Source organism: Rhinatrema bivittatum, chromosome 7 (assembly GCF_901001135.1).
Source record: "Rhinatrema bivittatum chromosome 7, aRhiBiv1.1, whole genome shotgun sequence".
NCBI lineage: Eukaryota > Metazoa > Chordata > Amphibia > Gymnophiona > Rhinatrematidae > Rhinatrema > Rhinatrema bivittatum.
In genome coordinates this window covers 2,291,296-2,308,757 of record NC_042621.1, presented here as the reverse complement: position 1 = coordinate 2,308,757, position 17,462 = coordinate 2,291,296, and the positions used below count along the sequence as shown (strand labels likewise).

General features: G+C 49.8%; 1 protein-coding gene across 5 annotated transcripts in view; it reads right to left on the bottom strand.

The window, feature by feature from the left end:
* The window catches only part of GSE1 (Gse1 coiled-coil protein), a 378,777-nt gene extending 362,047 nt beyond the window's left edge, over positions 1–16,730 (bottom strand). Inside the window, exon 1 of one of the 5 annotated variants that reach the window (XM_029608057.1) lies at positions 16,621–16,730. Coding sequence is in view for 2 of the 5 variants with exons in the window: in XM_029608051.1 (XP_029463911.1) it covers positions 2,722–4,440 (1,719 nt within the window). In the remaining 3 variants the exon portion in view is untranslated. Of the gene's footprint in view, positions 1–2,395; positions 2,527–2,721; positions 4,837–16,620 lie in introns of those variants that run through there. The other 4 variants (XM_029608051.1, XM_029608052.1, XM_029608056.1 and 1 more) reach the window with 4 other exon arrangements.
* Positions 16,731–17,462: the final 732 nt, after the last annotated feature.

Sequence of the window (17,462 nt, the reverse complement as noted above, 5' to 3'; positions counted from 1 at the left end):
GGTGGGGGAGGGGAAAGGAGGATATTTGGCCTGAGCCCCCAGAAGGGAGAGGGAGGAAAAGGAGAATATTTGGGCTGGACATAGTGTGAGGGGGGGGGGAGGAAGATATTAGGGCTGGCCCCAGTGAGACTGTGGAGTGGAGGGAAGGAGGATGTGTGTCTCAGTCCTGCACCCCCTTTACTCCTGTGCGTAACTTTTCACACACCTCCAGGTTCCGCCCAATTCCTGACTTTTATGAAACATCACTTGAAGCTGAACTTGTGACACCTCTTGGGCATCCTCTATGGAAAGGCGTGATATAAATCTCATGAAATAAATAGAATACATTCTAGCCTCCGATCTGCCCTTATTATAAATGGGTACAGAGCACAGGACTGTAAACTGTAGAACAGAAATGAGAAACACGAGGCCCACCCGGGAGCCTGTGGACTGCCATTTGAAGGACTTGGGTTTGGTTCCTGGGTCAGTCTTCTGTCTCCTAGGGGCAGGAGGGAGAGAGTCTCTGACGTCACCTAGCCTTAGGTTTCACGGAAGATTGGTTCACGAAGGAAGCACAGTTTGTGGCCCCTGGCTGAGCACCATCCCTGCGGTGGCTGGGATAAACTAGGGAGATTATTGAAAAACGGGGGGGAGAAATCGAGGGCAGTTGCAAATTAATTTTCATAGGCTGAGCTGAAAGGTGCAAGAGGCGAGTGCCGGGCAGATCAGAGCACACAGAGGTGCTAATCCTGCCTGGGTCGGCTCTCACTCACAGTTCTGAAATTGCCAGCATAGTCAGCAAGGCCGGGGAGCCTCCCCCTTTCCTCACCTGCTCCGTAGCGCGGAGATCACTTTAACACCCAGCTTTCTCTCTGTACCTGTAAGGTGCACACTGCTCCAGGCCTGGCGTAATTGGTTACTTCCTTATTCATTTCCCCCCTGCCCTCTGCTTTTCTCTATCCCTCAGAGCCTGTCCCATACTGGTCTTACCTCCACCCACTTCCCCTAGGAGGACTACTTCAGCCATCTGCCAGCCTGCCAGAGAAGAAACATTTCCCTGCCTTACTTCTTTTGGCCTCACACTATGGGCGCTTGTTTCAGAGCTTCCTCTCCACCAATGAATGCTTGACGGAAGCACAGCGTGTCTACCTCTGGGATAGTTGAATGTCTCCAGTGTAACCCCCCTCTCCTTCAGCTATGGTATATTCCACATTTACAGACATGGCTCTGTATTATTTTGATAGGCAGCCTCTAGACTGATTATTCTGTCAACATTGTTTTGGAGGTGCGGCCTCCAAAACTGGAGTTAATGCTCCAAAGTCTCACCAATGACCTTGTACAGAGACATTCTCACTTCTTTTTTCAAACTATTAATCACTCTCCCTTTGCACTCTAGCATGCTCTGGCCCCTTTCTTCTCGTATTGCTGGGCAATGCAGATATTATCAGATATCACCCTGAGCTCTCTATCCTGACTAGTGCACATCAGCTTCTGCTCTCTTGGCTTTTTCTGGCCCAAGTGTACAACTGCACTAGTTTGCATTACATTTTAAATCACTCCTCATTTTTCCACTCCATCTGGAACAACAACCCAAGTTCAGATCTTAGCATCAACAACAACAACAACAAAACCCTTTCTTATCAGCCTGTCTACAATATAACTAAAAATATTTAACAGAAAGGGACCTAGGAGTGAACCCTCAAGCATGACCCTCATGGCTCCCCTCCCACTTTTCTTGGGTGAACTCCATTTTTCACTACCCTCTCCTGTCTATTGCTCAGTTTCTAGACCACCTTCTCACCTCTGGATGCACCCCCAGGCTGCTCTGAGGCCATACTGAAATCCAAGTATACTACATCTAGCATTCATGCCTGATAAGAGTTCTTTGGTCTCCAGTCTACAGCTATATCTATTTATAAATACATACATTTCGGTAACCCGGGTCTCTAATTTATACAGATTCGCTGTGGGATCATTAGGCATCAGGTCCAGGATTGCTACCCAGGAATGTAAGTTTCTTCCTGCTCTTTATCATAAACCCCACGTGAAAAGTATGAACACAAAATGCACAAACAAGTAAACTCAGAAGCAGATTTAAAAACGACAGGGGGTGAAATAATGCAAGCTGCCTACCTAACTGCTAAGAAACAATATCAAGGGGTGAAACTAAGCAAAGACAACCTGAGATTTTGAAGCCGGCTTTCGAAAGGCAGCACCTGCCACCTCTGCAGCAAGTTGAAGGCTATCCCGTCCCGTCCTGTCCACTTCCAGCCTCAAGTTCTTTGCTCGTTTAATACAAATAAAGAAAAGCTCTAAAGGCAGGCGTGACATACAAACAGGAAACATTTTTCGTGAACAGGGAGCAGCTTCACAGTTCCCCGGTGCTAAAGATCCCCCCCACCCCGTGGCTCCCTACCAGCACTCACTGCGCGACTCTCTGCGCTCACTCTTAGCCGCGTAAGAGACGTCCCGGGAAAGAGCCTCGGAGCCACGCGCTCAGGCACCCGCAATCGCTCCCCGGCGGCCGGACTGCCGCCAGGCGCATGCGCACCGCCAAAGGAACCTCCCCGCCCGGGCCTGGGCGCGCGAAGGGCTTTTCCGCTGGGAGGGGGGATGAAGCCGCCCTCCCGCCCGGGAGTTGCCGCGGAAAGGAAAGGGGTGGGGAGGGTTAGGAGCCAAACCCCGAAGCACGTTGCCGAGGCTCCTTCCCGTCGCCTGCTTCCGCCCGCCCGCGCGCCTTACCTTGTGGCTAGCAGCGGTGGGCGAGGAGCTCGCCGAGAGTCCGCCCTGGGCCACCTTCTCGCCGCTCCGCAGCGCCGCCCTGCAGTCCGCGCACGCCCCCACGATCAGCTCCTTCCCGTCGTCGGCCAGCAGCGTGTCGGGCACCCGGGGGCCGTGCAGGAAGACGGGGAGCCGCGCCACCCGCACCGCCTTCAAGCCCAGGCGCCTCTCGCGCTCCTGCCGGCAGAAGAAGCAGACGAAGGTTTGCAGCTTGTAGCGCCGGGCCCAGGGCGGGCAGGACCGCGGGCCGCCCCCCGCTTCCTGCCGGCACCACTGGGCCAGAAGGTCCTGGGAGCAGAGGGCGCAGGCGACCACGGAGCCCGCCGAGTCCGGGGGCCGGGCCCGCAGGGCGGGCGGGTAGGAGGCGAGGAAGGGGAAGAAGGGCTCCGGATCTCCGCGGCGGCTGGGGGGCCGGACGCTCAGCTGCCCCCCTTCGCCCGCCGCCAGCTCGGCCCCGCAGATGTAGCAGATGGGGCCCTGGCCCGCGGCGGCGGCGCCTGGATCGGAGACGGGGCCGAACAGCTGCTGGTAGCGGCCCAGGAAGAAGCGGGGCGAGGCAATGAGCTCCTCGCTCTGGCCGGCTCGGTAGGCGGCCCAGACGTCCTCCAGCACCCCGGAGCAGCGGCTGCAGCAGCGGGCCTCCCCCCGCTCACTCAGAGCCCGGGCCTCCGGGGGCAGGGGCAGCGAGCCCAGGAAGGGGAAGTGCATGGCGATGGCCGGGGCGCGGCCGTGCGGCAGCTGGGAGGCGATGAGCCGGCCGCCCGGGCCACAGTCCTGGCCGCACAGGTAGCAGGCGTCGGGAGGGCCCTGGCCGTCGCTCCTCCGGGGCACCGCGTAGAGGCGCTGCGGGACGGGCACGCCGGCCGCCTGGAAGCCCTGCCACTGGCCCAGGAGCGAGGAGGCGCAGCCGGGGCAGAGCAGCGCGCCGCCGGCCGGACTGATGGGCAGGGCCCCCGGGGGAGGCTCGTGCAGCCAGAGGAAGGGGAAGAAGGGCCGCGGGCCGCCGCCGGGCCGCTCCTGCTTCTGCACGTGGACGAGGCGGCGGCGGCCCGGGGCCAGCTGGCGGCCACAGACGTAGCAGAGCGGCGCCCGCCGGCTCTCGTCCCGCTCCTCGTCGCTGCTGAGGTGGATCTCGCTGTCCTCGTCCGAGAAGGCCCCCGGGGGGCGGCGGCGGCTCCGCTCCGAGCCGCTCGGGCTGCTGCTGCCGGCGGGCGGGTCCTGGTCGGAGAGGGAGGAGAGGTCGGAGTCGGGCGGCCCCGGGCTGGGGCTGCGGTTCCAGTCGGGGGCGGCCCGGCGGGGGTCGCCGCCGCCGCGGTGCGGCCGCTTCAGCCAGTACATGCGCTTGTCCAGCGGCGTGCGGCTGCGCTCGAAGGCCCCCCACTGCTCGGCCAGGAAGCGCTGGCACACGGCGCAGGCCGTCACGCAGCCCTCCGGGCCCGGCTCCCGGGCGCCCGGCGCCGGCTCCTGCTGCTGCAGGAAGGGGAAGAAGGGCGGCGGCGGGCTCCCCGTGGCGCCCGGCCCCGGCCGCCGCACGTGCAGCCGCAGCTCCCGGCCCCGGCTCATGGCCCCGCCGCAGATGAAGCAGTGCAGCGGCGGCGGCGGCGGCGGCTCCTCGCCGGGCGCGATGGCGGCCATGAGCCGCTGCTTGCGGGACATCGGGGCGCTCTCCGGCTCGCTCATGCTCGCTCGCTCGCTCGCTTTCTATGAGCACATGGAGCTGTTTGAGAGATTTGGGGGGGGGGGGGAGGAGGGGGCGGTGTCTTCTCCTTCTACAGAAAATCCCCAAAGTCCGTACAAAGTCCCATCCTCGGTGATCGCCCGGAATGGAAGGGAGCGGGGCAGGAGGAGGAGGGGACGGAGCCTTGGGCTGCCCAAAATACAACTTTTCCAAGTCCTCCTGCGGCTGTTTGTTTGGGATCAGGGGCTCCGGCGTTGTGTGCAGCCTGGGCTTCCCCTGCAGAGGTGGAGCTGGCGCCAGCCCCCCTATCCCTCCCGCCCCCTATCCCTCCCATCGGCTGCAGCCTCTTCCTCTCAGCCACAGCCTGCGACTGCCCCTGTTAGAAGCCGGGGGAGGGGGGAGTGCACGAGCCTCTTCTCCCCATGTCCCCGTCTGTGTTGCTGGCGGATCGGACCCTCGGCACAGGACTCCGTGCAGCTCAACCTGTGCGGGGAAAAAAAAAAAACAAGTTGACTTATTTTGGGCCAAAAAGGGGTAATACCAGAAGGGGAAGCGGCAAAGCTAGGACAGGGACGACCTTGGTATTTTAAGCAGCATTGGTAGATTTGAAACTTCCCGCCCCTGTGGGGGTAGCAGGGTACTTTACTATTTCTGCAACCTATTACTCGCTAATATGTACCACTGGTACTTTGCGGGAGTTGGTGCATAAATATGCAATAGAAAAATAAAAATATAATGCAAAAACAAGAATTAATGAGTAAAGAAATAAAAAAATTCACAAAGTTAATAATCAAGTGCCGGCCCTTGTGAGATCTTAGAAGTGAAAGTAGATTGGCTCCACCCTGGGGATTGGGGGAGGAGGGGTCTCAATCAGTCTTGCTATACTGGAAGTGCCCCACACACCAAACGTTTTCTGAGGCAAACGCAGCAAGTGCACAGTCAAAGTCAAATAATCAAAGCTACGTTTTAATATAGAAAGTAATTAGATGCTGGCCTAGTTAACTAAATAGCGTAACAAAGTGCTCCTCTGCTTATACCATGCCCTCTCTCTTTAATAATTAGTAGCTGGTTCCTGTACAAACGCTGGCCTTAGATTTTTTATTTTTTTTTTGGAGTATTGTGTCAATGGTATGGGAGTGCAAAGAGCAGAATTTAGTCTCAGACTTGTTTTACAATTGGGTAGTCCATGCTCTCAAATCATCCTGTTCCAATAGTTTAGTAGGAAATCACTGACTGTATACTTATTCTTTCCAGCTGTTCCGAGTCAGAAACTGTATAACAAGATTTCAAACAAGCACATTAAATTTGTGTATTGTGGGGACTAACATTGAAACCATGGCTTTTGTACTGTTTTTTTTTAAAGAGTTTTCTGGTTTAAATGGAATATTTATTTCATCAACCAGGAAAAAAATATTGCTGGCCAGAGTTTTTCATGTAGCTTTTTTTTTTTTTCTTCTTATAGGTCAGGCTTGAAATCTTGTGGAGGGCTCTTTATGTAACTGTGGACATCAGGTCACTCCATTGTTTCAGCTACAAACTCAATGTCTCATTTGCTAAACATTTTTTCCAGTAGACACAAAAAAATCAGTAAATCACGTCCTTAGATTGTGAGGTCTCTGCGGACAAGAAAATACTTGCGCTGTATATAATATAACTGCCTTGAGCTACCAGTAAAAGGCCTTAGCTTAATCTAACTGAAGAAAATACATACAATATACAAAATATATCCAAAGTTTAAAAGAGCTGGAATTTAAGGGAAGGATGAGGATCTTCAGGGTCGTAGAACATACTGTCCGCTTTCTTTCACATTGTGAATTCTCCCTCACCCCTAGGAGCAGCAGGATAGAAAAGTTGGTATAAATAAAATTCCTTGGAAAGCTAGGATCCTAAGGCAGCAAGGGCCAGACTGGGAGGTGAGGGTGAAGCAGGGGAAATGGGACTGGATGTTAGTTTGTCTGTCAAAGCAAAGGAGAGATGCCCATTTCAATAGAAAAATCATCCAGGAAAGGGCCTTCACACTTTTTTTTTTCTTTAGTGACCCTAAATAAGCCTTTACAGGAAGTAAATTGAATGCTTAGTACAAGTCTAAGTGCAACAGGTAGGAGAATCCCCTTCCTCAAAGAGCTTATTAGACAAATGAAGGAAGTATGCAAAACAGAACAGGAAAAACAGTGAAAAAATCAAAACATTTTTCACCAAACAAACATGAAGAAACACAAGGGTGACCTTTGTAAAACGACAAGGTCTTTAATGTAGGAGGCTAGCACTACTAGATAGCACTATATACAGGAAAGTAAACTGTAGCAGAATGGGAAATGCATAGAAATAAAGATTAAACAATATAGGAGAGGCCTTTTAATTGGACTAACTTGAAACATTTCTTGGTTACCTTGCTGAAGCTGATACTGCTTTCTGCTGCTCTGAAAACTGGAAGGGAATGTGGAACGCAAGTCAAGAAATGTATTGGGTTAATCCAATAAAAAGGTGCTAGCTTATATTAGTTTTGTTTGTGAATGTTTATTTCAGTGCATTCAAGTCAACTAACACGGCAATCGCACTGCTTACTCCAACAAATAAAACACGTTGCTTTTTATGACCTGCTGCCTCCTGGCATTCAGGCCCCCTCTTACTGGTTGGAGGCTGAGGCTGCAGTGATACCTAAAAGCCAGCAGGGGGCGTGCCCCTGCACGCCCAACTCTCAGAGAGCATCCAATACGTTGCTATTTATTATTCTCCGGCTTGACTGTTCTCACAATCTGATCAACCGCAGGGCTAAGGAGAGGATGTAGGATCCTCAGTTTCGGTTGGGGGTTTTTTTTTCCCCTCTGTTCCCATCTCTAAAACAATCCTAATGTCTTAAGCAAGTAAGAGTTTTCCACTCACCCTCCCTCCGTCCAAACTTCAAGCCAGGAGGTGCGCGATGTGAAACTGAACGCGGTTTACAGGAGGCGCCCATCCTTCCTCTGAGCTGCACCGTGACCTCCTCCCAGATAAAAGATAACATCTTAAGTGTTCGCTTGCCCCTGGCAGTGTAAGGTAGCTGCCTGGAGCAGCGCTCCTTCCACCCCCATCGGCGGAATCACTGACTGTCCTGAAAGGAGCGCTGCCTGTCAAGGGCATCTGTCATCGGCGCAAACTGCTAACCAGGGGTCACTCATCAATATTAACGTCCAGTGAAAGGGAGACGGCAGGCTGCGTAGGTGTGAAACCAAAGAGGCCACTGTACCCCGCGGGGAGCAGGGAGATTTAAGGCAGCCCTGCTAGCCAGATTGCTCAATACATTTTGGCCTTCCTCCTGAGAATATTTAATTAAAATATATATATATATATATTAATGCGTTTTAAATAAAAGAGGTGCGCCTTTTAATATGGCTGCCCCCTTCCTCTCACTTACAAATCTCTGGACCCTAGTGCACTTTTCAGCTGTTTGCCCTGCATTCCTACTTTTCCTGCCTCAGTGTGATATTTTGCCCGCGGTGCTGAGTTTGATGAGGATCAGCACAGCGGTGCCCTGATTTACCATGTCACAACTGGCATGAGTGCCTTCAGCAGCAAAAGTTGTCAAAATGTTTCAACACTTGGCAGCAAGCAAATGGGATGCACCTAGGCCTGAGGTCTTGAATCCCAAACAGGGCTCCACTTATCACGGGAGGGAGAAAGGTGGCGAGAGTGCCGATTACTTTTCCCTGCTGACTCGGAATCTGCCCCGTGTCTTTCCTGGGCAGACCTATTAGCAAGGAAAACAGAAGAATGCTTGAAGGCAGTTTCCAAATCCCGCACCCACCTGTCACTCCCCCCTAAGCAGGGAGGCAAGCTTTTTCCATCCAGCTGCAAAGCCCAGCTGTCCCTGTCACCTGACACTGCCCACTCAGGAATAATGGGCACAGAGAATTCAGCGCCATCTGGGACACAGGTTGGCAGCTTTGGTGCATCCCTTCTCGTGCTCAGCTTTCCTCGGGTTTGCCTGTGTTTCCAAATTGACTTTATATATATATATATATACCCGCAGACTGCTCTCTGCTTCCCTCGCTCTCTCGGCTGCCCTCTATCCCACCCTTCAGTATTAAATTAATTTGCCACGAGAAATTCTGAGTACAAAGCCAGCAAATGGTACTTTCCTTTTGGCCTGGACTTCCACCTCCCATCATCTCATGGGCCCTTTCTTGGAGCTCGTGTCCTTCCAGCTAATCTTCAGAACTCTTTTCTAACACCAGGCATCAGATGCTGTATTTCCTTTCTGATCTCTCGAATCTAAGTTCGTTTCACTTCTGCATCTTACCATTGAGGCGTCTGTGTTCAGGAGCCGTTCTCTAGCCTTAAATCTGAATTCCTCCCAAGAAACTCGCAGTCCCAAAATCATTTTTAGCTTTCTCAACTCTCCATTTTACGTCTGTTAGACATTTTCCATCTTCTGGGATCCAGCCACCTCAATATTTGTATTCCTTTCCTTCATTTGTGCCAGTTTTGCTCCATCGGCAAATATTTTCATGGTATTTGTTATTCTTTTAAGATTATTTGTTTCATTCTGTTTAGGCTTTTTGACTGTCCAGTTTAACTAAAAGTACTCCTGGTACACTCACACCCAAGTGAGCCCCTCAGCCGTGCAGGGATCCATTTCACTGGGATCTATAGAGAAAGCTTGGGGCATGTGCAAAACCCACCTAAGGGTAGTGCTGCATACATATGTCTGTGTATTCTTTTAACTGGGTATCATAATTTATGACTTCTTGGTATTCTAACTCATTTTCTAGATCTTACAGGTTGTATGTGCGTAATCCATTTCCTGTAGTTCTTCCTTAGGCGCAGTAGTACTGCATCAACATATCAAATGTTCATCAGCTGGATGCTTTTGAAGTTTGTCTTTACATAGAGAATTATGCTCTTACAATTGATTTCTTCTCTACTCCCACTCCCTGTAGCCCAGAGAGAATTTGTGTTCCCTATTCTTGGTGGCTAAGTATTTTTAATTTATTTTTTTTTTAAGTATTTTAATCAGCTCTGTAGCTCTTTTAATATGCTTTGAATCTGGTTACTCCACCAGTAAGGACAGTTGTCCTCCTATCCTGTTCAAACCACGCAGCAAACCAGCCCTCACAATTAGTCATGTATCAATTGGAAGAACAAGATCTGGAAACTAAAAAAAAAAAAAAAAGAGAGAGAGAGATCTAGGAGTACTTATCTCTTATGACCTGAAAGTAGCAATCAAGTAATGAAGCATCAGGGAATGCTAGTGGCAGAGGTATCAGCAGCAGAAAAAAAGGAGGTAATATTGCCCTTGTATTGGTCAAAAATGAGGCACCAGCTTGAGTTGTGGTCAGTTTTGGATGCCATACCTTTGTAAATGCAATATTCAAAAACTGAAATATTGTATGGTAGATCTGATAACTCAATGTAATGAAAAACCCACACACTCCGGAAACTTAAATATAAAAAGTGGAATTACCTCATATATACAGGTGTTATTTTTATGCCGTGTGACAAGCAAAACCCCATTCACTTATTTATAAGGGTGCCATATCTGCATCATTAAAGTGATTTTACCACCTTTAACTATAATCATTGGGTTCCACTTTTTTGATTTTAAACATAATATAATGCCACTATTTTATTGCGCTCTATTAGAGAAATAAAAAAACCTCTTATCTCAAGAATTGCAGTGCTTCCACAAACACACTTTGAGCTGGTTTCATAGCACACGGCCCGACACGGCTCGCGTTTCGCGACCTTCCTCAGGGGCCTTAAACATGCATTGACCAACCACTAGGGAAAAAGCATATAAATATTAAAAACTTTTAGCACCCTTTCCCAAGCGTTCTTTAATATACAGACCCCATTACCTATGTGTCTGTATGCCAATTATTTCACCCACATTCTACACGTGGCCATGAGCGTTTCCAAGGAATCCACCCTTTATACCCCTACTTAGAATTGACTTTCAGCGAATCACAGTCTATCTGTATGGAACCAATGGCCGTCAGTTTGTTTCAAGCTGACGTCATCCACTCAATACTGTCATTCATCCCATACGGGGGTTGAGATGATATGGTATAGATCCACCGTTGTTCCTTATAATTTAAAAGTGAACTTGTTTCTCCTCCCTGTTTGGATTGTTGAATTATTTCCAAAATTGTCCATTTCAGATGTTCAAAGAGATGTTCAAATCGTAAACAATGCTTCACCATAGGGGCTTCTAAGTTTTGACAGCGCAAGCCGCTCCGATGCTCCCAAAGGCGAATTTTAACTGCTCTGGATGTCCATCCAATATACAGTAGGGGGGCAAGGACACTGTATGAGGTAGATCACATTAGATGAATTACAATCGGTATGATGTTTCTTATAAATACTAACCGGTAATGGGATGCTGCCATTGATCTCCTTGGATGGTTTATGAACACATATCACATTGGCCACAGGAGATAGGAGCGCAATAAAATAGTGGCATTATATTATATTTAAAATAAAAAAAAGTGGAACCCAATGACTATAGTTAAAGGTGGGAAAATCACTTTAATGATGCAGATGTGGCACCCTTATAAATACCTTCGTAAAGACAACTTAGTGGTGGAAGCAGTTCAAAAAAGGCCTTATATGAAAATCATATAAGGCCTGCAACACAAGCTCTACAAAGAGGCTTAAGACATATTATACGACTGGAGAAAAGAAGGAATGGTGAGAGATGATAGAAAGATGAAAATTATCATTGACAGGCTTCAATAAAGTATGGGATGCTGAAACGTTACGTAGAGCTGGACACTAAAGGAACAGGGGTCCTGATCTGAAGGTGCAGCAAGGAAGGTTACAAGCAATTATGAAACCAATACTTCTTTAGTGAGACGGTGGTAAATGCCTGAAGAGGTGAAAACCGGCACTGTGACAGACTTCAAGCACGCCTGGGACAGACCTAGAGGACGGGGGTAAGAATAAAGCGAGGAGATCATATTATTGCGCACAGCCTACCCGTCATTTCCTGGAGAGCAGAGGCAAGGGGAGAGGTGATGTGGAGAAAACAAGATACAGATAAGCACAAGCTAGGATAACCAGGTGGGAACAAGCAGGCTACAACGCCCCATAAACCAAATGGGTCAATACCAGCAGTTGGTGGTGGCCAGTGAGTCCAGGGGGGGGTTACAGGTAGCCAGGTAATAGCCTCACTAGTTTTTGTAGCTCTTTAAATTCTTAAACAAGCTTGGTGGTAAAACATGGGAACTGGGAGTGGTGTTGGATTAAGCATGGGATCTTGTACATTCATCTACTTGTTATTACAGAGAAGGAACCAGAACGACCGATAAGCAGGGTTATCCTACAATTAGTCAAGCTTCTATGGCTGGCAGCCTTAGCAGTATAGACCAAAATTACTGGGCAGCCTGGGTGACTTGATTGGTCTTAATCTGCTGTCATCCACTGCTGCCAACTAAAGAAAACTAATATTTTACACTCTCTCTTCCGCTGTGTCCTTGTCGCAAGTCAGTAAACAAAGTGTGCAAAGGAATTTACAGATTCAGAGGAATTTTGTAGGAGCGATGAGGTGAAGGCTTCTCCTGTGGGCCCCTGAAAAACGGGCCTGGGACCACTATCTCATGTGAACTAGTAACCTGGACTCTAATGCTGTGCTCAGGCCCCATGAGCCATCCAGAATTAGCAAAATACAATCACTGCCTTTAGCCAGCTAAAGGAAACCTTGCATTCTCTGCCACAGCGACTCTCAACTCCTCCCCAACAAAGAGCACATCATATTTTGACATAAGTCGTCATGATAAATAAAATATGATGACAGGTAAGAAAAGATATTAAGGATCAGAAAGTAGGTCGCATTAGGCAAGAAAGGGGGTGCTTACACAGGTACATTGGACTGTACTTCAGGGACTGGGTGTGTTTTCCAGTACTAAGAGTCTCCCTGTTTATGGTGAAGCAATAAATAGTGCATGGTGTCCCAGAGCCCCACGCCGCCTTCTGAGGTTATTCCTGGCTGACTGCACCGGGGACACTTGCAGCCTGGCCCCCATCTCTCCTCCCAAGTGGTGCCAGTGTGGCTGCCAGGAAGAACCCATCTCAAAAGGTGGAGCATTGGCTACTCACCAAAATATACTTTGATGACTGTAGTTTGATATGAAAAAGAGGCTTCAGTTCTAAAAAGAAATCCTTGGGATGGAAAGAATCTCTAAAGCACTGGTTTGAAGGAGAAAGTTCTGGTACTTGTGGTGACAGCATCTGGCTAGGGGCCATGCACCAGGGCCTCCTTCTGGAACCTACATCTGGCCCCTGGATGTTGCCCTTCTGTTAGGAGTTGGGTTCCCCCTATTACCCTCCTGGGGATGTGAATGCTGCTTCTGCAGCATCCTCAACCCCAACCTAGCCAGGAGCAACCCCGATGTCTCCACATGGGGGATGTGCAGCACTGGCCCTGGTACTTGTCTCCAAAGTGAGTCTAAACAGCCACTTCTTATGCCTGGTTTAATATTTCACTTCCAAAATGGATCTGAATAAACTGGATAAGAAAAAGGGTGTTGTAGGGCAGGTGCAAAGACAGCCTGCCCGAAGACCGGAGAAAACTCCCCTCCTCGCAGGACCCCCACTACATGCACCCATTAACCTGCAACAGCAGCCCTAGAATAACAGCAGCAGCTGGATTTAGCTTCACTGTTTGCACTTGGTTAATTTGAAACCAATACCATTAGGAAAATGAATAAGTTTAAAAAAGTCATTACAGAATTCAGAGATCATATGGGCCGCATTTTCTTTTCTAAAGTAATCCTAATTTTTTTTTTTTTTGAGAATTGAATACACACAGATACAGCACTATGTGGGAAATAAAGACCACCAATGGGAAGGACCAGAGGACTATTTTGCCTGCAAAGGGTGAGGGCAATATTCCTTCCGGAAGTCACTACAGACTGCTGGGGGGGAATACATTTCCATTACTGAGGTCATGATGCTGTTCCACAAGGTCAGGAAGGGGACGCTGCAGAATGTACTCATGTTGTCAGCTATTGGCACTAGTGCCTGGCCACTAATTCATTTTTTTATCTGCCTAATTTCTGTTTCCCATGAATCCCTCTGCCCCTGGAGTTGGACACGCAGTGTCCAGGGCTAAGGATACCAGCCAGGTTGTGGAACCAAGTCGAGCCTGTTGGCTGACTGCCACATGTTTGCTACATTAGCATTTATTTTCTAATTATTTTCTTTCAATTATTTTGGAAAAAATGCAATGCAAAAATAAATAAATGCAAGAGCAAAGCAGGAAAAGGAAAACTATAGGATTTCAAGTGAAAGTGTCTAAAAAAAAAATTAGAAAGACATATCTTGAAAGTTAAACAAAAATGTGCTTTAGTGAGTGGAAAGGATTTTTTTTTTTTTTTTTTTGTGCAAATGTTATGCATCTCCGGAGGCCTCCTGAATAAAAGCCATTCTGGCTCTCAGACCGCCTGCCCACAAATCAGTCCCCAGCCCCCTCCCCTTCTTCCTGTGCCGACCTGCTGGAGTCTGCTGTTATTCTTGGCAAGAATAAAGCCTTCCCCCCCCATCCATCCACCCCCTCCTCTCCAAGAGCGGGGGAAATGCTCCTGACATGACATGACACCTCCTAACATCCTTCAGGGTCAGGCGGCAGGAGGAGTTGAGAGGAAAAGAAACAGCCCTGAGGTTTTCTGGCCAAGTGACTCACTGCCCCTGGCTCCTTAGATAAGCTGCTGCTGGATTCCAGTTTAAGATTAAAAAAAACAAAAAACACAAGTGTGATACAACAGGAGAAAAGAGTGTCAAAGGGTTTCACAAGATTTGTTGAGATAAAGGAGAGGGGCCCACATATAAATCTAAGGTGGTGGTTTATTCCATACCATAGAAAGTGCAACATCCTCTGAGCTCTTTCTCAAAGGCCCATAGGGTGACACTAGCATGGTAACAGCTGCATAAAAGGACCAAATTAGTCTACATTTGAGTATAGCCAATGGTGAAGGCTTCAGCCCATGGCTCAGACCAATGGTCCACTGAGCCCAGCATCCCGTCTCTCAACAGCAGCCAGTCAGAGTCACTTGAAAAGTACCTGGAAGATCCAGATGTGGGAAATTAACTCTGTGTTCCTCACCTCCAGAAGTAAGCGGTGGCAAAACCAGGGCCAGTGCAAGAGTACTTGGCGCCCTAGGCAAACTTTTGGGTCACACACATCTCCTCCCAAGTTATTTATCTGTGTCAGCTCGGGCACAGTGCTCCCTCCTAGCAGTGGCAGTGGCTCCAGAATGGCACAGTGCTGCCTCCTACCGGTGGCAGTGGCTCCAGAACGGCATAGTGCTGCCTCCTAGCAGTGGCTCCAGAACGGCGCAGTGCTGCCTCCTACCAGTGGCAGTGGCTCCAGAACGGCACAGTGCTGCCTCCTACCGGTGGCAGTGGCTCCAGAACGGCGCAGGGCTGCCTCCTAGCAGTGGCTCCAGAATGGCACAGTGCTGCCTCCCACCAGTGGCAGTGGCTCCAGTCCAGAACGGCGCAGTACTGCCTCCTACCGGTGGCAGTGGCTCCAAAACGGCGCAGTGATGCCTCCCACCGGTGGCAGTGGCTCCAGAACGGCGCAGTGATGCCTCCCACCAGTGGCAGTGGCTCCAGTCCAGAACGGCGCAGTACTGCCTCCTACCGGTGGCAGTGGCTCCAGAACGGCGCAGTGATGCCTCCCACCGGTGGCAGTGGCTCCAGAACAGCACAGTGCTGCCTCCTAGCAGTGGCTCCAGAACGGCGCAGTGCTGCCTCCCAGCAGTGGCTCCAGAACGGCGCAGTGCTGCCTCCTACCAGTGGCAGTGGCTCTAGAACGGCACAGTGCTGCCTCCTACCGGTGGCAGTGGCTCCAGAACGGCACAGTGCTGCCTCCTAGCAGTGGCAGTGGCTCCAGAACGGCGCAGGGCTGCCTCCTAGCAGTGGCTCCAGAATGGCACAGTGCTGCCTCCCACCAGTGGCAGTGGCTCCAGTCCAGAACGGCGCAGTACTGCCTCCTACCGGTGGCAGTGGCTCCAGAACGGCACAGTGCTGCCTCCCACCGGTGGCAGTGGCTCCAGAACGGCGCAGTGATGCCTCCCACCGGTGGCAGTGGCTCCAGAACGGCGCAGTGATGCCTCCCACCGGTGGCAGTGGCTCCAGAATGGCGCTCCCTTCTTTGGCAGCATTGGCTCTGGCACATCACTCCTTTGGGCTTCACGCTGGTTGGAGTTTGCCACCCCCCCCCCCCAAAAAAACATTTTGGCACTCTAGGCAACCACCTAGTTTGCTTAATGGAAGCACCAGCCCCAAGCAAACCCCAAATCCACGTAGCTAATAATTGTTAATGGACCTGTCCTCCTGTCTTTCACCACATCTGCTGGCAACAGATTCCACCAATAAACTACTCATTGGCTGAAGAAATCCTTTCTTAAGTGAGGAGACCTTCATTTTCAGTTTTTAATTTATTTGTGCAGGGAATTTTAATGTGATGATAAAAAAAAAATAAATCAGAGGAAAAATTACTTTGTTATAACACACAAGAGAAAAATCAGTTAAAAAGCAATTTTCCCACTGCTTATCACATTGAAATTTTTAGGAAAAATAAAATAAAAACCGAGAACAAAGGTCCCTAAATTTGTTTTTATCGAGTGTCCCTTAGTCCTAGAATTCTTTGAATGGATAAATAACCATTTCCTGCCAACCTGTTCCATGCTAGCTGTGCTCTCTCGTGAGGCTGCCACCAGCCCTTGCACCTCACTGCCTGCGGTCCCATGAGACAGGTGGACCAGCCCAGGTCAAAGGAGACTTCAGGCAGCCACCGGGAACCTTCTCTCCCGGGCTCAGTTTAGAGAAGATTCCCAAGGAGCACAGAAAGTCCACTTCTTACGCTAATCACCAAAGTGTGAACCATTGCAAATGCCCTGGGAAGAAAGAATTAGGCCTGGGCTGGAGGAGGGGGGCTATCTCGTGAAGAGAGTCTCCCTCCTGGTGAATATGTAGCTGGAAGAGGGCCCCCCTGATGATTCTTTTTTTAAAAAGCACCTTGGTAAGAAATTGGCAGCAGGTCATTACAAAGGTTAACAGGGTCGGAGTAATTGCCCCGTTCTGTGACCTCATCCTCCATCAGGATGGGAAGGGAATTGCGCCCTGAAGGCAGCCATAGCAGTGATTAGGAGAGATCCCGGAGGGGTAGGTGGCTGACAGAAGGAAGGCAAGGGACTTACCTGGGAGAGAGAAGCTGGGCAGTGGCCGCAGTGCCCGGGGGAGAGAGCAGGGCAAGGCTGAAATCAGCCCTCGGAATGACAGCTCCCAACAGGATTTGCTGTGCACTCAGACCAGGTGAAGGTCTGTTCTCTCCAGTCACCTCTGGCTCCAACAAGGTTATTTCTGCTTCCAGGGCTAATAACTGTCCTCGTTATAGACAGACTTGGATTCGTTTTCCTGCTGCTGCCATTTTTAGCAGGGAATGTGAAGTTGAACTTGGGATCCCGTAAGACTGCAGTGCATCTGCGTTTAGATAATGTTTCTAAAAATAGGTCGTTTGGAGATTTCAAAACGAGATCTGCCAGAAAAGTTGTGTTGAGTCTTGTTATCTTGGCATGCTGTTTCACATCTGGAGCTTCATTTCAGCTCGAAATGACTGGAGGGCAGGGGAAGGCAGAAGAGAATATAGCAGATGCTCCTGCCTGGTCAGAAAGTGACCAAGGGCTAGAGAGGAGCCAGGAGCAGCATCCTAGACCGGGCATCATGTCTACATCAGCTCCCTACATTCACTTTATGACTTTCAAGAAGTTACTTAGGAGCATGAAAAGGCTTGAATAGGTTTCCAGGGAGGACTGCGGGAGGGACTGGATCTCCCAATTTAGAAAAGCCGGGTACTTCTAAATGGCCACTGTCTGGGCCAGCATGACACATTTTATAGACACTAAGCATTTTCCCCATACACAGAAAATGGGTGAAAACCCTTAGTATATCTGGCTTTTAATCTTTGGGTGCTCAAAGGTTATAAACATTTCTGGGTGCCAACCCTAGGAAGCTATGAATGATTTCATACGGTGCAGTCCTA